This window comes from Falco peregrinus, chromosome 8 (assembly GCF_023634155.1).
Source record: "Falco peregrinus isolate bFalPer1 chromosome 8, bFalPer1.pri, whole genome shotgun sequence".
In the NCBI taxonomy this organism is placed as follows: domain Eukaryota; kingdom Metazoa; phylum Chordata; class Aves; order Falconiformes; family Falconidae; genus Falco; species Falco peregrinus.
In genome coordinates, this window is record NC_073728.1 from 11,519,542 (window position 1) to 11,545,871 (window position 26,330).

General features: G+C 42.8%; 1 protein-coding gene across 1 annotated transcript in view; it reads right to left on the reverse strand.

Annotated features, from left to right (window-relative positions):
• Positions 1-21,627, reverse strand: part of CPS1 (carbamoyl-phosphate synthase 1) — a 100,010-nt gene extending 78,383 nt beyond the window's left edge. The window contains exons 1-6 of the mRNA XM_005244438.3: positions 21,389-21,627; positions 12,868-12,977; positions 8,352-8,496; positions 7,156-7,245; positions 6,391-6,447; positions 3,868-3,960 (exon numbers count right to left, since the gene is read on the reverse strand). Coding sequence (XP_005244495.2) covers positions 3,868-3,960; positions 6,391-6,447; positions 7,156-7,245; positions 8,352-8,496; positions 12,868-12,977; positions 21,389-21,511 — 618 coding nt within the window. The 5' untranslated portion in view covers positions 21,512-21,627. The remainder of the gene's footprint in view (positions 1-3,867; positions 3,961-6,390; positions 6,448-7,155; positions 7,246-8,351; positions 8,497-12,867; positions 12,978-21,388) is intronic.
• Between the last annotated feature and the right edge of the window lie 4,703 nt (positions 21,628-26,330).

Below are 26,330 nucleotides of genomic sequence, written 5' to 3' on the forward strand. Positions count from 1 at the left end.
GAGTCCAAGAGAAACATGAGATACACGGTGAGAGATTTTCAGCTGAAGTTAAGTCATCCTGCTGATGCCAGTGGTGCAAGGCTACTTCACACCAGCTACAGATCCATCACATTAACATGACTGACCCTTCAGTCACAGTAAGACCAAAGCATAGCACAGCTGGAGATACCCTATGAGTGACCTCCAATGCATCACAACAGTATAGACCAGGCCAAGCATGTCACTGAGCATGACCTGTGTTCATGTGGACCTGACAGTTTTACATATCAGACAACACTTTTTTTTTCCAGCTGCTGTTCCTTCACCCATCCCACAAAGTAAATTGTCACCAGTCCCAAATCTGGACTATTATGCTTTGTGCACCCACTTGTCCACTGGCCACAACCAGCATGGACGAGAATGAAGTCAAACCACCATAAGCTGTATGGGCCTTGACACTGCAACATGCAGACATGCTGACAGACAGCTGTAGCACTGATGGAAGGCTGTTTGTGGACAGCTTCTTTCTGAAGCTTGCTGGATAGTTTTTTGCTTGTTACATGACCGCAGTTAGCACCAGGCTGGGATGTTATTCATCAATAAGTGCATAAGGCAGCCTTCTTTCTTCTAAAATCAAACTATTCCTACCTTCATTTATGCTCAGCTTCTGAAAGCTGATACTGATAGGTGCACTTGACCCAAAGTGGCTTTTCTCTTGTGCAACACACCACTGGGAAAAAAAGGTCTTTTTTTTTTTGGTTTGGGTTGTTTGTTTTTTAAACAAAGTAACTCCCTTTTAATCAGCTTCCCTGGCATTCATATTCCACAGCTGGTCCTCTTTATGAAAACATGCTGAAATCCATGCTCAATATGCCTGGTGTGGGGTGACAAACTGAATCTTTTCATAGGCAGATTATGACCAGCCAGAAGGAAAGATATCCTCTCTACAGGGAACTCCAGATTAAGTTTATTAGCAGAATATTACAACTCCTGCCTCTGTGTTAGCCTAACTCTGTCCTTGTTTGAAATGTTATCTTTCCAAAGATTGTGATGAAGAGATTTTGGGGATGCAAGAGCACTTCCTATGTGAGGACAGCTCTGATTATCACTGGGAGTGACTTACTGCCATGTCAGGCACAAGGATGGAAGAGATGGGGTGCAAGGAGCCACCTCCCTTCACTACAAGGCTTCAAGCTGCAACATGTGAACCACCAATAATCCACCTCTGAGGACATAACACAGAGCCAGTAGTGTCACCACTGATGTAGCGACTCCTGCTGTATAATGCAGATTTTTTGTATCAGAACGTACTTTGTAGTTCAAGCTACATAATCAGATGGCAAAGTACCTCACAATCCCTTTTTGATAATTAATAGAACGGAAATCACATTGAAACTGGGTCTTGTTAGATCACCTAAGGTTTCTGATATGAATCTGTGCCTGACATCAAATACAACAATATCTTCACAGTCACCAATACGCAAGTGGATTCTACTTCCAGAGTCCATGGTAGAACTGTATTACTGCACAGGAATTGTATGGGTCTTCTACTGGCTGTCCTTCTGGCTTCTGGGAGATGGATTTCAAAAATCTCAAGAAAATCAAGGCGTTCAGTTCTCACAGAAGCTAACTTAGTGTCATGTGCCAGAGTCCCTTCAGAAAAATTCACCCTCCTTTTTAAAAAGGTTTTTGGACACCCATCAGTTTTTGATAACATCCATCCTTAAAAAGCTGTAAAACATTATGAAGCAAACATCTCCCTCAAATTTTCTCCTTGGCTGTTCTAATGGTCAGAGGGAGTTGTGGGGCAAAACTGCTCTGAGGTAACTTAATTACCTCACTCTCAAAACTCTTCCCTGTCCAGTTAATTAGGCTATGATTTGTTACAACCTGTCCTTCAGCAGAGAGACTAATTTTAGGTGTTGCTGTCTTCACATCCTTCTCCCCCACTTCTCACACTTCCAGTTCCTCTGTACTGCAGAGCACTGACCCTTGCATCTGGCCGAAAGTATGTCTAGACAGAAACCAAACTGGGAACTGGATCAGGGAACTGTTAAAATATATCGCTTCTAAAGTCAGAGGATTTCCCTTATCTGTTCACTGCACAGCCTATAAGAAACTGTCCCGGTCTGAAAGGATGATGTGGAAAGGCTGTGAGCCAGCAGTCAGGAAAAGTCAAACTCCTGCTGGCAATAGTGCTGAGAACAAAACGAGTACGTGGGGCTGTATGTGCGACTAGAAACTACTTTTAGCTTCAAGTGGTGAAATACCTCTCTGCTCGGGGACCCTGACCATCACATGCATCAAAAGAAAACAACAAAAGTTTCTGCAAAATACTGGCACTTTTCTATATTCCCTGCCCTGTATAGGCAATGTTAGCAAATGAAGTCTATACCACTAGCATCTAAAAGATGTGGGGTAAAAAATAATAATAAAAAAAAAATCAATCAGTCCTAATGTACAATTGATAAGTAGATTTCGGATCATACTATATCTCTATTTACATGAAAATAGCTGTTTGGCAACAGATAGACTATCATGTCCAGCAATTACCAACACTGAACAGCTTACTTCATTTTCAGCTTTATTTGCGATGTTGCTTTTTAAGCCTATAAAATGAAGTTATAAACATAATGAGACCACCAAAGCTCCGTTAATCTTATTATATCTCCCTTTTAGAAGCTATTTTCAGCCTCTTTACAGTAATTCTGTCTTAGTAATTGCAGAGCTTAGCATCAGCAACCTTACCTATTTCTGAGTTATTGCTCGAAGTGGCTCCACCTGCGTCTTGCAATCATAGATCACAACCTCAATAAGCAACTGCCATCCTTCTGTGTAGCAACAAGGCCCTGACTCAAAATACAGTGGAGGTATTGGCATGAATTGGTGAGGTCACCAAAGGTGAGATTTGCAAGACAGCCTATATATTTCAATGGCATCCCAGGTAAATCCACACCTGGATGGAGACCGCACTTCAAATTCCCAGCTGTTCACTGACCAGTTAGTTCTGGACTGCTTCTCACTCACACCACTAGCACACCAGCTTATGTGTAGAACTATTTGCAGAACTATTCCAGAGCCTCACTGATCTTGGAGCTGCAAACACCACAGTAAGCACGGAATTTGTAAAAGGGACTCATTCTCTCAGTTCTCACTTCAACCAGTGGGATTGAGTACCCAAGGCATTCTTAATCCCACAACTAAATCCCCATAGGGTCCACAGTTTAAGACATTAGCCCCTGTGTTGGTACAAGAACAGTTACTGTTCTTAGTATGGGTCTGGTTTCCTACAACCTCATGATTTATAATGTTTTTCTCAGCTTGTGGTTGAGCAAGTTTGCATGCCCAGCTAACAAAGTACAAAATTAACTGCTGTTTTGTACATGTCTATAGACAAAGCAGCTAATACTAGTAATACCAGATTCAGGGGATTCTTAACTTGGTCTCTTTTAGAAATATCTTCTGGAATCACCTCAACAAAATTATGCCTGAACACAGATTATCAAATATTATTGTGACCTTTCCTGAAATTTATACAAGGAAAGCAACCATTCTTGTTATTAATTCTTCTTGTGTTTGAAAATGTCCACCATATAATAGGTCTAACTGTATTCTCAATACTTCTCAATCCTGTCTTTTAACACATAATCCTCTGAACAAAGCACTGTTCAGGCCACATTCAGTTCAACACAGCTCATTTTACATCTTCAGCACTGCACCTGAGAAGCCATGGGGACTCTACAAGGATGATGTTGAGAGGACAGTCCTGCAAAAGTATGGAAAAGTCCCCAGATTGTTTGTTTAGAAAGACTGGATGATCCCCAAAGCAAACGGGGAGCAGTTACAACCTGGAGTATACAGCCCTGGGAGTACAGAAGAACTTCTCACCTTTGTTGAAACTTCTGCAATTAAGTTTTGCTTATTTGGGTCTGTAAACTCCATGGGTTGACCTTCAAATTCAATCTTCCCAAGTACCGTGCCCTGTGGAAATACACCAGTAAACAAAAACCATGAGCAAAGGAGAAGCTGTGAACACTGGGACAAGGTGCTGACAGGCACAGCAACTGGAACAGATGTTTACAGATAGTTTCTTGGTGAGTTATAACCATTTCTAGCATCTTCAGAAGTTTATGAGCTTTCCTTGGTATCAAAAATCTGTTTAAAATCCTTCATTCAAGGGAGAGGCATTGTCAGCAATAAAATTTGTCAATAGGCAGTTTTTTGGCAAGGTGTCTAGTGACAGTAAAATGGGTTGCCTTCCAAGAGGATCAGAATTCAGATCCCAGAATAACTGTTACATAGATGTGGGAGTAATCCACAAAGCAGTGGGAAGCTTCTTGGTTTTGGAAACCCACTGTGAGGTCTTCAGCCACCTCCTGTGGATAGCCACAAGGCAGCAGAGCTGGTGCAAGGCAAAGCTGTGTAGGAGGCAGGTCAGTACAGCTGTTTTCTGAATAAGCTGTTAAAAAAAAAAAAAAAAAAATCACCTCCAGAAAGCTCTACTCTTTATTGCTGTTACCACATTGCAGAAGCTAGGACACTCTTGCTCTGCCAGCAGCATATCCTTCTCCACCTTCTACTCATTAAAGTTTTTGGTTAAAAAATCCCTGGTTTGGCTTTGGCCCACTCCTGGAATAAGTGGGATTAAGCTAGGGTTAACCTCTTCTCAGCATGGGGACAGAGTGTGCAACACAGAACTTTTCAAAGACAGACGTAAAACAGAGGAAGTAAAATGTTTTGTTGTAACTTTTAATGCATAACACTTTCATAATAAAACATGTTAAACTCTAGCATGCACACCAGAATAGCTCATTGGGTTTAGTGATGCTTCCATGAGATACTTCCATGGTTGTCCATACCTGAAGTATCCTTGCCATTTTCCTGGGGTAAGAAAGAGCCAGCATCTTGCACTGCCATGCATACTACTAAGGGTAAGTTTTAAAGACAGAATTTTGCTCTTAACAGTGGCTGACATCCTATCTCGAGTAGCACCTTACACCAAAAGCTGCTCTGGGCTGCTTTGCACGGAGCAGAGCTGGAAAGGTCAGCATCATCTTAAAGAAGTCAGTTTCTTGGGAACCACAGAAACTGCTGAGTGCCACCATGCAGTAAGTCCCATAAACGCTGATGACAAAGCTCTAAAGCCCTCGCTCTCAAACAGGAACCCTGTGTCTTACCTTGCCCCCAGACTATTCAGCCAAACGGTCCCTGCATTTACTTTTTGAGTACAATTCAACAAGTCACTGCTCATTTCTGCATTCATCACAGTGAAGCCCTGTTCTCACCCCTGATTTATAAACAGACATGGAGTGAAATACTAAGCTGTTTGTTTCAGCCTGAGAGGACTGGGAGAAAAGGTGACATTATGCACTATTTTAAAAGCCATAAACCAATACCACTCAGAGTCCCAGTATAATGGGCATTACTACCATACCCTGATAAGTTACAGGATAAACATTGAAAGTATATTTACTTTGGATAAGAGGGATGCTGATCCATTAAACAGTACATCTCAGAAAGTAGAAGACATTTTGCCATTTTCTACTGTATTAAACTGCAGTTATCTGCTATCTATAAGAACAGGACAATGTCCTATCTTCCCATAAGAATTCATTTCTACAAATATCTTCTATTCAAGCTGGGTCGTTCATATTTTGCTCTGTGGAATGAAAGGGGGCGTGGGCTGGGATTGCAGACTGCAAATTGATCACCTAAAGAAAAGAGCAGCTTCAAATAATCCACTACAAAGGAATAGCCTCCAAGGCACGTTTACATTCAGACTGGCTTTGATCACATATTTAGCCAGCATGAAGTGTACCTTAACATTAACCTCCACTTGGTAAAATAAACCTACTCATGTCCTTCAATTGTCAGCTCTTGGAGAGCAGAGCAAAGTAATGACTACTAAAAATAATAACAGGCTTCAGCCAAAGAAAACCAGCCTGAATTAGAAATCCAGTTTAGGTTATTGTAGGCATTCTTTTGTCTCTCAGGAGCAGGACAACTTCGACTGACCAAAGGGGGTGCTGCCTGTGAACTAATATCCACAGTATCTGACAGAGTTGTTGCTCTGCCTGACTGTTACTCTCTGAGGCAACATGTAGTTGACACTACTACCTGTTGTGTCTGACACAGCTAACTGAGGCCTTTCATTTACATCAGCTTGTGCTGGTTCAATTATGTAGAAGAGGAACCAGAGCAGAGCCAAGGAGAGGGGACTCCCTTGGATCAGAGCATTGCCTCAGCTGTACAGAAGACACAGAGCCTTTGGAAAAGCACAGGGATCTGAGCAGCATCTGATGTAAAGGCAGCCCAGCAGTAGCATTGCTACCCCAAGTTTGCTGCACTGTTAGAGAAAGGGCCCAGCAACAGCAAGATTAATGCAACTGGATCAAGGGAAGCAGATCATACCTTGTCACAAATTAATTTGGACAGCGCTCTAGTGTCAATCCCATAAAGTGCAGGCACCTAAGAAAACACAAGAAAAGGAAAAGTTAGAGAACAAGCGCTCAGACAGAGGAAGACAGCAGCCAGATCACTTTGGTGATAAGAACATGTCCTGCTTTAAGGAGCTCTGGTTTTTAGCAGCACTACTACAAAGTTGCCTCACTTCTAGTTCTTCACTTCTCCTCCCTATTCGTACTCATAAATAGCTTAGTTCTTGAAATCTGGCTTCTGCACTAAAAAGCACAAATTAAAAAGCTCACATGGCAAATATCTGTCTCATTTCTGAGCCCCATTTTGCCTTACTTATGAGCACCCAATCTTCCCAGCTGTCACAAGTCAGTGGCAATCTACTGACACATCCTTCACTCCCACAGCTTCAAATCAGTAGGGTTCTGGCAGCTAACATCTCTTGAGATTACAACCATGGCAACCTCTAGGAGCAGCACTAGAGAAACATTTGATGAGGGAATAGAATATAATCTGTATCATATCTATGGAGAACAAAACATTCCCATTTAATTAACATTCCTTCTGGACCTTGGAAATCTTGGAAATACCATTCCACCCTGAAAAAGAGAAATGGATAAAGAATCAGAGAACTATGGAACACTGAATGAGCCCAGTACAGACTGGTGAAGACATCCGAGGAGAAAAGTGGTTACCAGCTCAAGCCACCAGCTCTTTCTCCTGTCCCATACATACAGGTCTGTTCTCATAATGATCGCTCACCTGTTCTTCTTGCAACCACTCTCCCAGGCTCCTAGCAGCCTGCCGGTGACTGTACTCATTGCTGTAATCCAGCACCAGCAAACCTGAAACCTGCAGAGAGAAGAAATGGCATTTTGCACTGAAAGATCACTCTGTACTTGCCCTGCACTTTCCAAGCTTTCACTATTCATCTGCTGCAAACCATTGCATGGACAAGACACGAGGCTAGGTAGACATGATATGGCTGCTCTTACATAACAAAAAGATAGCAAATCTGAGTTTTCACAGGGGCAGTGCACAAAACAGGTACTTGGCAAAGGGGTAAAGACTCCATGCACTGTCATGATTGTACCAGGGCCTTTTTATTTAGGAAATTCATAAAATAATGTGACTTCCAGGTAACCAAAGCTGCAAATTGCATTGAACTGAAAAAAACACTTCTCATTAGAAAGAAAATGGAAATTTAAGACAAGACAAAATGTTTTGTCTTGATTCATTTTTTGTTTAAGAAAGCTTTTCCCTTTTAAGTGACATTTCATTTCAGAAGTCAGCTCCATTTTCCAGTGCAGTTAGATAGCTTATAAAGAAGACATTTCACCTCAGGACAGATAAATATTTCACTGGTTCTGCAAGTACGTGGTTTTGTTTCATTTTTCAGTACTGCCACCACTGCATAGACACAGCCCTGCTCCTAGCCAATATCCCCTGTCACCACAGTGTAAATACTGGTTCCTGCACTAGTACATAAGGCCCTCTCCACATAACTGTCACCTCCCTGTTTGCGGTAGTACAAGCATATAGAGAAAAGTCTCAGCATATAGAAACTTCTCATTCTTCCTGGCATTTGATCTCTCTGTGGCAACCAGTCCTGGGCAAACACAGATCCATATGAGGCAGAAAGGAATGAAGGAAATGTGGGGAAAAAAGTCATCCAGGACAGCAGTTCACAAAAAAATGCAGCATGTCTATCACTGATGGGAAATACACCACTTTCAGACAACACATGGCCTGGTACAGAAAGCAGGATGGATAATCTTTTGCCACCATTCCTCCAAAGGACAATATCCAGAAGAAGAAAAAGAAAGGCTGAGTATTATTGATTCCTTCCAACTTCTATGAGGGTACCATTAAACTCTTGTGCACACACAAACACACACAGACACACATTCTCAGGCTATTAGCACTACCCTTTGATCAGCTCTGCATCACCCTGTTACCTTGATCCCATCAGACTCCAGAAACCTCCTGAGGCCCATTTTGTCCAAAGCAGCCGTGTCAGGTACTCCACCATTCCCAACTATGGGGTTAGCCAGTGTAAGAATCTGTCCTTTGTAGCTGGGATCTGTCAAGGCCTCAGGATATCTAGATGATGAAGCAATAGAAGCAAAGTATGTTAGGCTGGAGTTGAAAGAGAAACAAAACAGCCAGTGAAAACAAGTCAGGTCTGAATGCCCATATGACTGACAGAAATGGTATTCATGTGAAAGCATTCTCAGTATAAAAGCAAACACATCTGTGAATCTGCCCTGACTTTGCCATCTGTGATTAAACATTTGACACTGAGAACAAGGAAAGTCTTTGGCTTCTCATGTTTCATTTAAGAAAAGCACAGGAGCTATTAACAAACTCATATTCCTTGAGATTTCACATAAGGTAAACAACTACATGAAGCGCAGAGTGACCACAGAACTGCAGTAAGTGCATGGCATATCACTTGACCCACAGATAACAGCTTGGGCTTGGTCATTCTTTGGGCACACCATGCAGGCATTACTTTGTCATCACTGTGTCCTTCCCTCCATGCAGCGTGAGAACTTGCCCTTACCAGAGGCAACAGCTCAAACTGAAGAGCCAACAGACAACAGAGCTGTGTGCCCAGACTTGGTCCCTTCCCCAGTCTGGAGCTTGCAGGTCTTGAGATGTTAAAGGCTGTAACTGCTCTTTCTGTGGGGGAGCAGGCAGACAAATCTATGCCTACCTTTTTGTCTGGGGATCAGGGAAGCAGCTATGAATCACCCTTGTGATTCCTCACAACTACTCTGGCCAGGTTCTTCCCTCATACTTGCTCTGTCAACAAACCCTGCCATGGTACCACTTCTGCAGCTTCTTCCAGCGGAGGCCTGGCCTCTCTTCTAGGCAATCTCCAGGTTCCCACCCACGGGACACCATACATTTCACCTGAGAAGACTCCTAAGTTCTTGGAATTTAGCTTGTGTACCTCTGATGAAGGCAAGTTGAAGGTAGTGTTTTGGGATTCAGCAGTCCACCCTGGCTACAAGTCCCCAAAGCCTGTCCTTATATCTTTACCCAAGGCAGAAGCCCCAGAAACAGCAATTTTGTTCAAGCACCAGCCTGAATACCCTTCTCAGCAAGGACAGATCTAAAAGTGTGGTGGAGTATTCTTCTGCAATGGAGGGTCAAACCTAGGATTTTGCAAAGTATCAGCTCTGCATCCAGCAGATCCAGTCTCACTTTCAACCCTGAAGAGGGGGACAGGGTAAACCTGTACTACATGTCCATGCTCCTATTCTTCAGCTTCAAATTAACACAGTCATTCACTTTCTCCCTTTTACTGTTCCAGCAATCCATTAAACAATTGCTGTCTTTCAACCCAAAAGCAGCTGTAATTTACAAGCAGATTAAGTTATCCACAAAAATGTTTAGCCAAATGCATAAAGACACTTCAGGATGAATCTGCCCTATAAAAAATATAATTTATTATTGTCATTATTGTTTAAACAATACATAATTGGCAACTCCAGCCATCTACCAGATATCAGCAAGTCACAAGGGACATTTTTATGGAACATTGGACTTACTGCCAGAAGATTAATTGTCAAGCATTGGGAAATCCTTCAATAGACCTAGAATGGTTGCAAGCAGATACAGACAACGCAGCACACCAGCCAGCTCTGAGAAATGACATGTCAAATGAACAACGGCCATGAAATATTTTCAGGTAAGCCTCCCCTGTTGTTCAAATCTATCCTTCCTGCTGCAGGTAAACAACCACACAAAGTGCAGTGTGATCACAGAATTGCAGTAAGTGCATGGCACGTGCACATTTGGCGTTACTGTCTCCTTCCAAGTCAATTACTTATGCTTCCAAAAGACTCTTTGTTAATGACAAAGCTAACGTAATTAACCTTTGCATGTTATTTGTAACCAGCAAACAAGGACAGAGAGCCATTGGGTTTGGCTGGGGTATGAAGGCACAGCTCTGCACTGAGACTCAATGCCCTTTAAACAGGCACAATGCCTTATGAAGCACAGAGGAGCAGATGGGAACATGAGTTCCAAAGATGCTGCAAGATCTAATCCTTGCTGTGCCTGCTCAAAGACCTGCCTGATTTCAGTAAATTCCTGTCAATCAGTTCTCTTTCTGGAATATCATGGGAAACACACACAGACTTATCAGAGGCAAATGCATTTACTGAGTTGTTTCAAACTTGGGAACTTTTTATGGGTTGTAATTCTTCTTTCTTAATTGGAAATCTATCTTCCTTTTTGTTCTTACACGAAACAGATGGCTGCAACACGAAGTTTTTTTCTTTTTATTTTTTTGAGTGAATGTTTCTGAAAAGTTCATCCTTATGCTTTTCTAATGAAAAGGCAACATTCCATCCCTAGAAGAGTGCTCTCTGCCCTCTATTCCAGGGTAATATGACAACACTTCAACCAGCTTTAGCTACTTCAAGCCTGAAAGCTGTATGCACATAAACTGATTTGCCTCCTAGTTCTATGACATGAGTCAGCAGGTGGGAGTCCAGATGAGGAGATGAAGCGCAGAACAGTGTCAAAGTACAAACAAACCAGTAGGCTACAACAAGGCTTTACCATTGGTCAGCTTCTGCTGTCTGTGCTGTATCTCCTTCCTCCAGAGGCCAGACCACACTGCTCCTCTTCCATCCAACCCCCTCTCCCACCATCCTCAGGGCTATTTAACCACTTTGTGGGAACGAGCTACAGCTGCACATCATCCATGTCAATCAACCCGCTGCCGCTGAGGCAAGGCCACAGCTGCACGTTATCAATGCTAATCAGCCCACTGCCTTCAGTCCTCTACAGAACGGCATATTAATCGTCCCAGTACAGAGCCCATGCTGACCTCGCTCACCATCTAGAAACACCCAGTTTACATAAAGCAGTGGTCTGAGGCTTAACAGTGGCCACAGCAAAATCACCCCTGAACTAGCCTCTTGCTCCCTGTACTGACAAACTGCCATGTGCCCAGACAGTCTGTAAAAGACCCCAAATCTTGGCACCTCCTTTATGCAGGCACCTAGCTTCTTACTGCATCAATCAAAAGAGGTAGCTGGGTTCCTACAGATACATAAGGTCTTGATCTTTGTGATCAGGAGCACTAGGCAAAGCTACAGGGTTTCTTTCACTGGACAACAATCCCTGGACTAGTAGCAGATCTGTCACTTTTATGATCTGCAACAATGCTGCAAACTCTTAACTTCCTCTTCTCCAAATCAATCAAGGTTATGTTCCTGGGGAGTGCTCTGAAGATACAAGCTTACATTTTCAATGTTCCCTCCATGCCCATATGCTCTCCAGCACAGAAGAGATCTCTTTCAGGGGCATTCTCTCCATATCACTAGAAAATGAGCAAACACAGCTTCTGCTGCCACAGTAACATGTGGAGAGAAAATTAATCCATCAGGTCCTCCTTGACTTTTGTGATGTGACAAGATTTATTGCCCATAATGTATCACTGAGAAGAGAACTCTGGTGCCCTCCATCATTCTGATCTATATTAAACAGTTGCTTGTTGGCAGGTATATTAACACAGCCAGTAATTAGTGCTGTCAAAATACTTAAATAATCGCCTCCTAATGCAAAACTTTGCAAACAGATTCCCCTCTGCAGCAATTTAACATTCTCACCAATGAGTTCATTTGAAAACTCATCCTGTGAGTACTGGTTTCTCCAAAGGAGACCAGAATTTGGGGAATTCAAGGCAGCTGGGTGAAGACAGCTATGAATGACTGCAGGAAAAGCTCAAATACCAATGACCTCAGAGCTGTCTCACCTCCCCAGGGGCACGTCACTCTCCTGACCAAAAGCCTCATTCTTCTGGGCAGATTTCCTCTGCTCAAGCAGTTCAACAAAAGCACCAGCAGTGTTTGGCTGCTATCCTATGTCAGCCACTGGCTTCCACCACTCAAGAGGACAGAAAGTCATGCTAGGTTAGGCACAAATCTCATCCTACCCTTTAGCTGGAAAGGGCACAGAGTTTAAATGAATCCTTAAGTGTGGTAAGAGCCAACAAATGTCATAAGAGATGGGTCATATAGGTGAACCTTGGGATTTTAAAATTTTGCACTTGGAACCAAGTTCCATTACCTAGAAGGCTGCAGATGTTTCAAACCTCTATATTTTATAAGGGCACTGAAGGGAGCACAAAGACAGCTCCTCTGCTCTGACTCAGCAGTGGCTGCATTTCACTGGGAAGCGATCAGGTCCCTACATGGATACCTCACTACCGTGGTTACTTATATCTGCCTTTAAAGCTGCTCATCACCACAAATGCTATGACACAAGAGGACTGCCTGAAGTCTCTTCATTAACTATCTTGCTCTGTGTACCCCTGGACCACAGTGTTTTCTTATACAGAACACTGCATGCTTGGATCAGGCCCCTACAAGCTTGCAAAAAGCAGCTTTCACACTTTAACAGGGTCCCATAGAAGTTGTGGTGCTTATATCTCATTTGCTTTTGCCTTACCCAGAAAGACCAGTGTTGAACACGACTTCCCCTGCTGTGGAGGATGGATAGCCAAAAGAATAGCCCTTCATCTTCGTCCCATCTTCCAGCACCAAGTTCGCTGTCTGAGCCTAGAGAAAGGCACATGAAGAAACTCAGACACAGGAGGAAAAGGTTTGATGTTTATACAAGTAACACTTGGGACACCTGCCTTTCATGCCTCACGTCGTAAGTATTCCTACTCCTCTCCCATTCCCAGCTGCCAAGACACTGTCCCTTTTACTAGTCTCCTGATGCTCTTCTTCCTTCAGTTAGGAAACACTGTGCTCCTAATGAGGCCAAGGCAGCTGGCAAAACCCACCGCAAGCAGAGCATGTGCTGCTCTTACTGTGGGATCACCCTTCTATATCACTTGGTTCATTTCTTCCACCCATTATATCTTGCAGTTAACCAATATCATAACTCCGTAGGGAAAGGATCACCTCTCTCCTCAATGTTTGCTCAAGGCTGGCTGCTGACTATGCTGGCTCTCATCCAGCCGTGACCTTTGATAGGTGCTTAACTTCTGTTGCAACTGTACAGCTAAGCTGCTAAAAATAAATGTATGCTTAGCTGGACTGATGTCAGGCAGCAAAATTCAAAATGTTAGTCCATTGTGCTTTAGTACTCAAGAAGAGAGGAACTTCTGGATCAGACACACTTGTAGTCTCAGTTACCTCAGAGGTAGGCACAAATTGTCCTGGAAGAGGTAGATAAGGAATAAGCAGCCTAGAGGAAAACTTCCCATAAAACTGCACCTTTTTCAGAGAGTGTTTAGCAGAACTGTGTCCCACACTAACTGTGGGATCCCTTACAGGCTTCATCACTATTTTACAGCTGAGGAAAATGGGACACAGAGAGTGACTTTTACAAAAGTCATTAAGAGATTCAGTGGCCTGGGTTATTGAACACACCAGACTAAACCCACCCTCTTTTGCCTCATTTGGAAACTAAACCTTTCTTAGCCTATCTGGGCATTGGATGGGAAACCACCTGGGAACTCCAGCTTCTATCAAAAAAAAAGGAGTATAAGCACAACAGAAATAACAGAATGAGTTGGGAGATTCCTTTAGACAGCAGGATCTCTAATGTCACGCAGGGGAAGACAGTGTAGGTAGAGCTGGAAATAGATTTGCCAATGAATTTCTGGGCTTTAAAGAGTTTGAACAATGAACCTTTTGGGCCCTGAGAATCCTCCACTTCTGGAACACTAGTGCCTCCTGGGCACAGAGCTGCAGTCAGAGTGACAACCAGTGCAAGAACCCCAATGGTCTGCGCCACAGGAGGTGTGCCAAGTGTGTCCACCAGGCAGCAGCTCTCACCATGATTTAACTTCATATTGGGTTTTTTTTTTTACAGAACAATTCTTCTTACTGGGATTTTTTCAAAGAAGAATCAAGATCGATTTGCTGTAGAAAGGAGCAAGACAGCTACTTTCCATTAGCCATAAATCAGATGAACAATCACAGCAAGGAGAAATTTTATTCCCAGCATTGAACATTTTGTAACAATCATGGCAAACACTCATCTAGAGCTCCTCTGCAGTTACAAATACTGCACAGATCAATTACTAATGTACTGCAAAACACACTAAAAATCAAACTGCACTGCCAAGTAATTGAATTCTGTGCATCTCAGATGCTTTTAGCTTTGCATTTTTTCCTCATTAATGTCAAACATCCAGTCATTCTCAAAAGGTTTAGCCATCATTTCTGAAACCTTCCTACACCATTGGGTGGGATAGTCAGCAACACCAAAATCCCGCCCCCCCCCCCCCCCCCCCCCCCTTCCCCAGATATAAATACAGGTTTTGTGGCTAAACACCATAATTTAGCCCAAATAAAAATTAGTTTGGTCAGCTCCCTAATCTTACTAAGCCTCTCATTACAGATAGCTGCCACACAGTCAAAGCATTACAAAACACAGAGGTCGCCTGGGTGCCTCAGACTGGGCCTTGGACAGGACCTCTGCCCTTTGTGATGCCTGCTGAAAACCCAGCCCACACTGCTGACATGGGAGACTGACTGTAAAAACTGGTTTCTCTCAGCTTTGGTTTCAAGAGATAGATCCCCTTCCACCAGCAGGCCATGTATTTGAGTCCACCCAAATATCAACTCCAGTTCAAGACAGTCCTACCACCGGTTGGTACAAGTTGGGGTAATCACCTGAATTGCAGCCCCAACTGCAAACATAGCCTGGAAGAAACCTTCAGGAAGCAAAGTCCGCAACAGTGGAATGACCAGAAAAGTTAAGATCCATCTGACTCCTGAGGGCCAAAATCCAGAGTAATCACTGTGACCTTTAGATCCTCACCCTCACTATAGTACCTGACAGGAATCTGCATGTCTTCCTCCACCACTGATCACCTGCCCTTCTATACACCAGAACAGCACAGAAATAATTTCTGTTGAACAGAAGCCCCTGTTGTACTATTAGAGCCCCTATACAGTGTTCAGGTAACACAGAAGAATGTCCCTGAGCAATCATAACCTGCCTGCAAGTTCAGCTATACCAAGGCATAGATGTAAAAATGTTTCCTTCCCCTACTTGATTTATTATTCTTAATTAAGTGGTTGGTTTGTTTATTGAGCATTCTAGAAGCAATTATTCTTGCTTACATTTCCAGCGGAGGTGTTGCCATATCCCTAAGCTGCCAGCCTACCTTGTCTTTCAGTTTTGCTTTTAATGTGAAAAGTGATTTACAGGCTACAGAGAAGGCTAGTTGGCTCAATCAGGGATTAGTTAGGAGAGATTTTCACTTTCAAAAAAAAACAATAAGCAAGAAATAAACAAAAACCCCAGAGCTTCCATGAGCTCCTTTTGTGTCCACTCCTCTCAGAAGCATCCCCACGTAGTCTTGGATAAGCATCTGTTGTAGTCTCAGCTAAAATGCTTCTTAGAAACACACCTCCAATGTGAAACACATCATTTGCAATCTGATTTCTCCCTCCTACATGCCAGTAGCTTTACCTTTAGCAGAGTTCCTTGTGTTCCAGAGAGGCTGCAGGGCTCTTGAAGAGCTTTGAGGACCGAGATAGCTATCAGAAAGAGTCATGCTGCTGCTGTGGTACTGCTAGATTTTGTGCATTTTGTCAAAGCAACTTGAAGAGTTAACTAGTTAGGTCCCACTTCACTAAGCACTTCACACATGAAGTAAACAAAGCATTGTAGCAGTTAAAAAAAAAAAAAAGGTAAAAACCGAGATTAATTTAGTTCCACTCTAGTTCCCTACTTTAGCAGCCCTTCCCATCTACAGGATGTAGTAGTAGTAGGAGTAGTAGTAAAGTAGTAAAGATCTGCAGCACAATTTGCTTTTTTCAGTGGGTCTGATATAAACTCCTGTACTGGCAAGTGAACAGGTAATTTTTCCTCTTTTCTACTTGCTTCACGGAGTAATTAGTCAAAGAAGTCAATTTTTTTCCCTCCAAAGAAATGCCTCAGTTTATTTGGCAAGGCCAAGCTGAACTCTGAACACTGGGCTGCTGGAGGACTATGAGTATGCCAAATACTGAAGCCAGGACGGGCACTGATGTATGGCAGAGACACGGATGGGACTTAATTTCAGTGCAGACCAGTTCATTTCCGTCCAGTAAGATGATGATAAAACATCTCTTTTCTAAGGCACATCGTGATTTCACACAGCACAACAGCCTCTGCCGCATTTCTTGGCACACAAATCTGGCTAGCTAAGTAACAGCCAACATACCAGAAGTGCAGAAGAAACCAAAAGCCACCAGACTTCTACAGAAGAAAGCTGGTGCAAGGAATGGGCTACATCCATTCTGTCAAGACCAAATAACCAGCAACAACAGAGGAGTTTTCTCTTTGATAGAAAAATGTCTCTTCTTGTGAGTACTATGCCATCACAGGCTGGAAAACTATTGGACGTGGCTAACAGTCAAGACTTTCTTTGCCAACCCTATATATATATATATAAAATATATATATGTATAATTCTATTTTGGTACATTTGCTTCTGGCTAAAATTAAGATAAGATAGGGCAAGAATAATGAATGAATCAGAAGCCAGGTCAGTCTCTTGGGATACACCAAAGATTCACACTCAGGCTAACTTTAGGGAGAAGCTTTGGATTAGTTCTTTTACCATCCAAGCCAAAGACAAAGCAAAGCCAGAAACGCAACACAGGTACCATAGTAGAAAAGTCACAGCTCCTACAACCTGAACTCTTCTTAAGGCTGTTGACAATGCCACAAATATTTGTTTGGGACAAAAATCAAAGGGGGATGGGGGAACTGAGGCAGGTGAGGCACCTAGTAGAAGTCACTGAGCACCCAAGGAAATGAGCAGCCCTTCTCTCCCCTACAGCAGAAGCTCATTAAGTTCCCCTCGTCTCTAAGGGAACAGGCCCCGTTTTACCTCCCCTTCACTTTCATCTCCAGAGGGAGAGAAGCGGAGTAGCTTGTGACTGATCTTTCACCGCACCCATCCCTCTGCTTCTCATGCAGTCATTTTCTCAGTTACTTTCCACCTGCCTCAAAATATATTTGAAAAGCCTTTTAACAGTAATCTGAAATAGTTTCTAAAGCCAGTGCTCAAAAATTTTCCTTCTCTCCATCTCATTTCTACCTATATTTTTAGCTTGCTCCTAGTGGTTTTTGTAGCTCTCCCAATCCTCTCCTTACTGAGCCAGCTATACTGTTACAAGCCATCTATTTATTGCTCATACTACTCTTTACATCCCCATTTAACTACATTGGCCTCAGATGAGCACTAAACGATACGAGCTTTGAGCTGCAGTCTCTCTGCCCATTCCTGAATTATAAAGAAGCTTGATTACCTCAAAAAGAGTGATGCTAAGCACCCCTACAGAGACCCCACAGGAGTCTCTGATCTGGTCTCCGTGCCCCTCTTTCACTCGCGGATGCTCCATCTCTCTTTCAGAATGGAAGGGATGCACTAGGGAAATATGGACCTCTGAGTCCCCACATTTCTCACTGCTCACCTACAATGGTGTTTCCCGACACAGGCTGAGTTTAACTGAGCACAAAGCAGACCTGGCAGAAGAATTATTAGGCACTCTACTAAAACTGCCACCTCTCCCTCATGCTCTCTAATACTTTACTTAGCTTATACATAGGTTAGAAACATGTTTTCATTGTATTTTGTTATGGTCCCTAAAATAGCCCACTGAGAAAAAGCAATAAAAGGCAACTAAATGCTCATTTAAGCCTGCAATAATGGGAGAATGGGATCATTACCTATACTGCCATTAGCCCACACAACTTAATTACTTTGCATTTCACTCTTTCTCTGGACTTCTTACAAATATCTATTACCTCTAATGATGGCTGGAACACCAAACCCAGCCATAAGTCACTACTTGGTCACTTGTCCCAGAACTACAGTTAACTTCCACACGCTGACATGAAGTATGCAATAGGCTGGCTTTTTTAGGACCACTTATCCTTAAATTTTCCCTCAGGCCTGCTGCTTTACTGCTTGCATATGCGTAGTAGAGAGTCTCTTCTGCTTCTGTATGTCTCATGGAAAAAGGTGTATAAGCCTGTCACTTTCTTAAAGTAAAAGCCCCAGGCCAGGAAAGGTTCAAGTTTTTGTATCTCAGATTCTGAATTCAAACAGAATCACATGGCTTCTGGCAAAGGTGGCATTAAACATCTGACCTGAGATCTCAGGACCACAGGCTCTTAAAATACACCATATATCAGCCTTCTTACTCTCCATGAGTTCAAGTATCCACTCTGACAGCTAAAACTCAAATAATCAAGTCTAATAAGGAAAAAAACATTGTCAATGCCAAGGCAGAAGATGTCACGTAATATATGTCAGAAAGACACTTCTCTGGGGCTGGCTGGCTAGCCCCACACCTTGTGGTGAGCCAGCCAGTCACAGTGCCGGTACAAATGCTCCGCCAGACTCAGCATTCAGGTGCACAGTAGTTCTTGGCTGCCCTGCAATAGATCCTGTCATACACCTTGAAACAGAAATAAATTCATTCTGACCCACCTCGGGTGTCTTTGCAATTGTTAGGACTGAGGTTAAAATAGCTCCCAATGGTTTCTCTTGGCATTGCTTTCTTAACAGGTATCCATTCTCCTTGCCTTCAGCATTGGTGTCGTTGGTTTTAAGCAATCACTTTTTAGCTTTACAAGCACAGAATTAGGTAGATGTTAGAACAGCTGGTATTGTAACTCCATCAGAGTAGGACAGCAGTCTTCCATGAACATGAAACTTCCTAATTGGATGCCTCAACCTTATGAGATATGACTTTGTAAGTTTGTCGTCGTGCAGTCCTTGAATGAGTGACAAAACATGTACCTAACACCATCAATCTGTCATTTAAGATACCAAATCCAAACTTCAGATGCTAATCCATCAGCATAAGAATGCAACGGATCCAGCCTACTGCAGGTGCCTACGAGAATTATCCGGGGATGTGTAAAGAAAGATGATGTCTCATCAAAAGCTGAACCAGCAATCCTAACCATGGCTACAAAGCTTCACCAGTGGGAGATGCCTTTTACTGCAGCAGACTTATCACTGCTGACTGAAGCATCTTTTAACTCACTTTGAGCATCACAAGGTTTAAACTGCTGTACTCTAGAGCATGGCAGATATAACTGAACCAGCTCCAAAAAGCAAGAGAGGTATCAGAGGCAATAGAGACAAGCAAGGATGCCATTCCAGCAGTCCTGCTCAGTCAGCTTGACAGTTTCTAAAACCCTGGTGAACTTGAATGTACCTTCATAGACTCCTGTTCTACAATACATAGCAACAGCTTACTGATGCTACAGGCCATCCCCAGCCATAAACCAAGTAGCCAAGTATGAATCCTGTCCCCTAGACACTGTGACACTTGTCAACAGCACCTCTTAGTGCATTCACAGGTTCCACTCCTCCAGCAATACTGGCAGTAAAATCATCTCCATTTTCTCCTATCCCATTTCAACTTGAAGCACAAATCCCAAAGAGAAAAGATTGTTCAAACTGTGTCACAGTTTGTTTTGTCACACCAAGAGACACTTGGTGTGTCTAGACAGTCCCAAGATTTCAAAATGGAACAGTAAAAACTGGCACCCACCCTGGAAGATGTGAGACAGCATGGCCCCACTTGAGGGCTCTGACATAGTTTTCACGTGCAGTCAGTGCCAAACCAACATAGCTTCACCAGTCTGAGGAACAACCAAGGAACTTGCTCCTCAGTTCAGACCCCTGCTTCCTCTTCAAATGGTGCAGCTGCAGAAAGTGGTAACCATAATGGCTTTCTAATTCACAAGTAGGACTCCTGTTGTCAACACAAGGATGAATAACTTCCTTCTAAACCAGATCTGATTACACAGTCAGGATCAATCTGCTGGGAGGAAGATTACTGTGCTGTGTTTTAAGACCGTGAACACAGTAATGGTTCATGCCTGCTGGGCACTCTCAGGAAGGAGAAGACAGGTCCATTAGCAAGAACACTAGTCACAACACAGGTTCTGCTTTTCAGTGCAGGTGAGATAATGCTGAACTGAGAACTCATATGCTGAAGGAAAGGATGAAAATAGGGATGACTCTTATGCAGTTTTTCTTTGCAGCCAATTTTTGTTTAAAAACTAATGGGTCTGTTGCCAGGAGCTGAGAGAACTCCTGAAAAAATCAGTAGCTGTGGGACAGGTAAAAGAAATCCTAGTCCTCCATGGACAGAAATAATACTGATCAGCACTCTACTCCAACCTGCCAGGTAAGGTGGCATCCACTGGGTGTCCAAGTCTAAGAGCTCTTCCCCACCACCTGTTGAAACATCACTCCTCTGGTTGCCAATTACAGCGTTGATTCAAGAGGATACACATGCAAGAGCACCTTTTCAATGCAAAGCGCATAGTGACAAAACACTGCCAGGGCTACAGGATTCACCCAGAAAGTCCCATTTACACCACTGTACTCTGCCACACCTACATGAGTTACACTAGCAAAGCTGGTCAAATGCAGCTCTTGTAACAACAGACAAAAGTTGGGGAAATGAGCTAAGGGGTTCCAGCCCCAGTAAATCAAGAGCTGGTACACTGATGCATTCACAAAAGTTTGTCTGTCTCTCCAATTACTCTCAGAGTCATCACGGTTTCCAACATATTGAAAATGGATCCTTTGTGGATCCAGTAGGATTAATCACATGCTTCATGTGATGCATTTTTTTAAATATCTAGCTGATTCATGCTCATACGGACTGAAAGATCTGCTCTGTTAGCTATCAGCCCTATAGAACAGTGGGGTGTTTCTAAAGAAAATACCATATAATAATTAACTGAAACCCCGAACATCCACTTTTTGGCGCAATTTATCCTATAATTTCCATTCCAGACTACACAAAAAGTGTGTTTGCTTAGCTAATAAAACTATTTAGCCAAGCAACCCCCTTGCTTAGAGTTCAGACAAATCTTTGGTTCAATCTTATTTGTCTAGGTAAGCCCTGTTATCTGCAGCAAGCTATCTCTCAGCATGCCAAACATATCTGTTAAACCACCACAGCTCAGTTACTGTTACCTTGATGCTCAACAACCTGGTACCAGTCCTTGAGAAACTCCAATCTTCAGCAGACGCATTGCAAAACTCCAATCTGCCTTTCAAAGTCTTCAGCACTTTGCAAGCTGTCAAAATTCTTGTCATCTTGAAAGCTGCTGCTGAGTCACTGAAGTTTAAAGAAAACAAGACAAAACAAAAATCTGCTTGTATGTATTTCTTTGAAATTTGGTGCAGACAATATACTCTTGCAGATCACAGGGAAAGAGAACAGAGACACAGCAGGTGTGCTGGACTAACTGTACAGCACTGCCCTACACCTTCCCATTTATTCTGCCACTAAAACTCTCTGGTGCAGCCCCACCTCCTCCTGCCCCTCCTCAGAGGGGTGCTTGCTTAGACACCCTTGCAACACTTTTCTTCAGGTTGGTCTCTGAGCACTGTTGTAGGGGTTGCACCACAGGCCAGACACTAGCTCTGCCTGCTGAAAGACAGCAAACCCTGTCAGAGAAATCCCACCCACAGCAATGAAGGTAGTCCTCACACTCCGAAACAAACACTTCACATTTCAGTAAGAGACAAGGAACAGTACCACTTGTTCTCCTAATGGCACGTGGTCTAGGCAAATTAAAAGTCTCTTCATAGTATGCTTTTGAGTGCTCTCCAATGTGTGATCTGGGGTCCACACATCAGCTAGTGAGACAGCCTGTGACTGCTACAAGCTTGTATACTTGTACTAGAAGAAGTAAGCAGGAAGACAAGTTTCTGTGGAAAGCTGTAGTCTTTTTATTCTGTGTTTGGAGAGTACACAGTCACCAGAAGCCCTAGAACAGGTCCCAAAGTGCTCCCCCTCCCCAAATAAATGAAAAGGATATCACCAGCAAAAATAAACGGCTGCAAAATAAAAACATCTTTTGATAAAATTTCAATCGACAGCAGCTGAAATAAGGTGAAATGCTCCATATGTTATCGCCTGACTACACACCTCTGTGACTATCACTTATTTCCTATAACCCTACATATAGTCCTCAAACAGAATCATGTTCCTCATTAGCCAGGCATGAAAATGCCTAATGAAGACAAAAGCTGTGGGAGAAACATGCACTTTATTATTCTTCAAGAGCTAAAATGGTGAGGCATCTTTTCAAACCCAAGTGGATCAAAGCTTCAGTTAGCTCAGAGCAAGAAAGAAAGAAGAAAAAAAAAAGGTATACAAACTTTTTTTGCAGCTGGCAACATATTGTTGCAAAGAATTTAGATGACCTTTTATAATCACTGACAGCAATAATCAAGACTTTTTTGTGTACAGTGGTTTGAGATTAGTCTAAATTGATGTCAGTATCACATAAAAATATTTCCTGCACGGCTCTTACAGCTCCAGGTCGAACCGCCATGCACATAATAAAAGACAGAGATGAGAGGGCAATGGGTTTGGGTACCTTCTGTGATGTGGAAAGCTTATTGAAGACTTGGAAGAGAAACACATGGGAAATGCGCCTGAATCCAGATGATAGAAAGAGGCAGACAGAAACAGGGTGGAAGACAGACTAGGTATAGAGGAGCTCACTGCTTTAACACAAGCTTTGCAGAGCTAGGAGAAGCCAACAGTGTTCCCTGGTAACTTGGTTTAGGAAAGACATAACAATTTTTCCTACAAGAAGATACCTGATGATCATTCTGATTCATAGGAGCTTGAGAGACAGAGATTTCACTTTTTGCAAACAAACAGACAAAAAAAATACAGGGAGCTGAGAAATGTTTTTGTTAACTTTTCCTCTATTTGCTTGGCTCTAGCCTGTAATGATCCAGGTTGGAGATACACACAGAAAAGGAGACATACAGAAAGCAAAGGCATGCTTATAAGTGAATGGATTGCAGAGACTATACCTTGTACTATAAAGGTCACCTTAATATACAAATACATGGGCACTCACACATGCAATTCAGAAGCCAGCTTTCTTCCAAAGTTGCATTTCATATTATGTTAGCTTTACACTGCCACAAATGTCATATATTGCATTTGGAAGGTTACAAGCACTACCTTTTGTTATAGCTATACTGAAGGGCAAGTTCGACACCCCATTTCACTCTCTACCAACATCAGGAAGTTACTTTGGCTATACAGGTGTCTGAACCAGAACCAATCCATGCTTGCAGTTTCAGCACCGTAACTGCTAATTCCTAAATACCCCCTTCTCCCACTAAGTTTCAATGTGGCTGCACAATAAGGCAGATGGATCCAGCTAATTTTCTTTCACCAGGAGGCCATTCATGAACACAGGGGATGAGCGAGCAGGAAAAGGCCATGTCTTTTGGCAGAGCAGCATCTTTTCCCAGGTAAAAACAACTGCATAACCACATCATGAACTGGATTCAGTTTGTCAGGGATGTGCGGTACACACACAGATCTAACGTCGCAGCTGTATAGTAAGGATGAAATGCTATGGGGGAACAACAGGCAAAAAACTACCTTCCTTCCTCACCTCCACAGCAAGGATGCTCCTCTGACCACTGCTATAGATGCGACCCTGCTGTCTTCCCTTTTTTTCAACCATATATTATCAAAACTGATTAAGCTCACCTCAGACGTCCTGAGATTAGGAAGGTTATCCCTCCAGCGTAAGAACGACCTTCCTTTTTAAAGCCTCCACCATGACAGAGGAACTCCCCTCTGCCAAAACCAGTAAAAAACATCCAAGCTGTTTGTCCCACTACCAATGTGCTAAAAAGAGGTGATGGACTGTTGACTGTAAGGCCAGAAAATATATCAGGTATTCCTGAGAGAAGCCTCAGTTCAGAAAAATCTGTCAACATACAAACAAGCCTTCTGTGGTTTGGACATATCTTAAGTTTGCACTTAGCTTAACATAAAGACCAGAAGAGGTAGAATCACTGAGAAACAGGGAAACAATATGGAAAAAGAAATCAACCATAGAAGACTGGAAAAAGGAGAGCAGAAACCAATGTCTTTTTGGAGATGCAGCCACACTACCTGAGCTTAAAACTTGCCTGCCAGTACATGACTTGCAATCATATTGTCCCTTCAGGAAAGAAAGTTTGGGCAGCAGCTTGGAGGAAGGACACATATCAGGGAAATCAGTAATGTAAAACGATGAGGGTGGAATACTCACTCAGACAAGAACAGTTCAAATGTTGGAGGGGGAAAGGGGGAAGTACTCACAACATGGGCTTCCTTAACATGGTCTTGGACTTGGCATAGCTGTTCAGAGAAAGACAAGCTGCCTTTTGTTTCACATTCATCTATGCTCTACCGTACACAGATAGGGAGTAGGACAAGGAGAGCAAAGTGCTCATTAAAATTAGCAGCTTTTTCTTACTGTTTACAAGTGAAGGGACCAGAAATTAAATTCATCACACAGTCCCACTGTACCGTAAAAATCAAACAAAATCAGTGGTCTGTGGCTTTGTAAATCCCCAGGGCCAAGATAATGAAAGTAAGCTAAGTGCCTACATTTTCAGAGGCTTAAACCAAACTGCTTGATTTTCAGAAGAGAAGTGCTCAAAGCACTTGAGGCTCTGCTTATGCGCCCCAGGACTGGCACCCCAAAATGAAAGCTCCCAAAGCCATTCATCACAGCTGGGAACCTCTGCTATAAGCAGCCAAGCTATGTAGAACTTTTCATTTTCAAGTTCATTGTAAAATTGCAAGATATTTCCATTCTTACTTGAAAGACAAAAGATCAGGGCCAACTTGTGGGTGTGTCAGCCCAGATTCATGTCAATGCAAGTCCCAAGTAACTGCCTCCAGCTCAGTGAAGCTCCAGTGAAGTCTCCCCTGGACTGGAATCAGTATAACAAGCAGCCCATGTGAATGGATTGGACTTTGCTTGTAGATGAGATCAGAGAGGAGGGTTTTTTTCTCCCCAAGTGTTCTTCAAATGCTTTTGGAAATCTCTCCTGCCATCTGTCAGGTTGTCTCTGATTTCTGACCACCTTGCCTTGCCTCAGCTAAAACACATTTCAAAAATAGAGTGGAAAAGCAGAATAGTTGAAGGTGCCAGCAATACTGAAATTTTCTGCTGCCACAAGGAACGAGACGAATACTCTCCTCCAACCCTACAGCTAGCATGAAAGCCTTCAAAGTGGTTTGGAAACCCTGTTTTCCATTTTCAAGGCAAGTTCCACTTGCTTCCCAAGAAACTTGGGAAGAATTTTGAAAGCACCTGAAAAATATTAAGATTTGCCATACATTTTCTAATTGGGTGTTAGTTATCAAGCAAGATCACCACAGTGGATACAGCATTAAGTTTGATCTAAGTAACAATTTTTGTTCACAGCATGCTGCTAACAACCCTATCAAGCCCCATTACCTCAGAGGCCATAACTTACTTTTTTTGCTGTATGTTGCAGGGGCGGGGGGGGAAAAACTGAATAAACTGAAGTTATCTTGTTCACACGCAAATGAACTAACAACATCCAGGCATCCCCTGTCACCTGATCCTCTTGGATTGCTGTAGGAGAGAAAGCAAGCTCAGTTACGCTTTCAGATCTGCTGCTTTGAGCCAATCTCAGATCAAATGAAGCATTTCAAGCAAAACCCACAATGTTTAGAAAATGCAGTAATTGTGATGCAAAGAGCAACAAGCCAAGAACTGCAAAACTAAGGCTGATCTTCACCTGAGTATATGGAGAGAAACTGAAAGGAATAAGAATCAAGTGCATGCCTTACCCCTTGGCTTTCCTGAATTCTGTTACTTAAGCCACAGCCAGAAAGTGGGTTTTTTCCACGTAGTTTGTTCTATTTTAGAGGAGGTCTGGGGAAAAGGGTATTTTAAATTTTAATGGAGAGGTTCATAGCAGATCTTCAGATTCGGGTGCTGCATTTTGAGTCACCCTTACCAACTCACATGATTGTAACAGGAATGATTGAAAATAAACTCAGATGATTTATTTTTTTAGATGGAAACAATTCCAAGTGACAATGCAAGAAGAACAGGAACAAAAA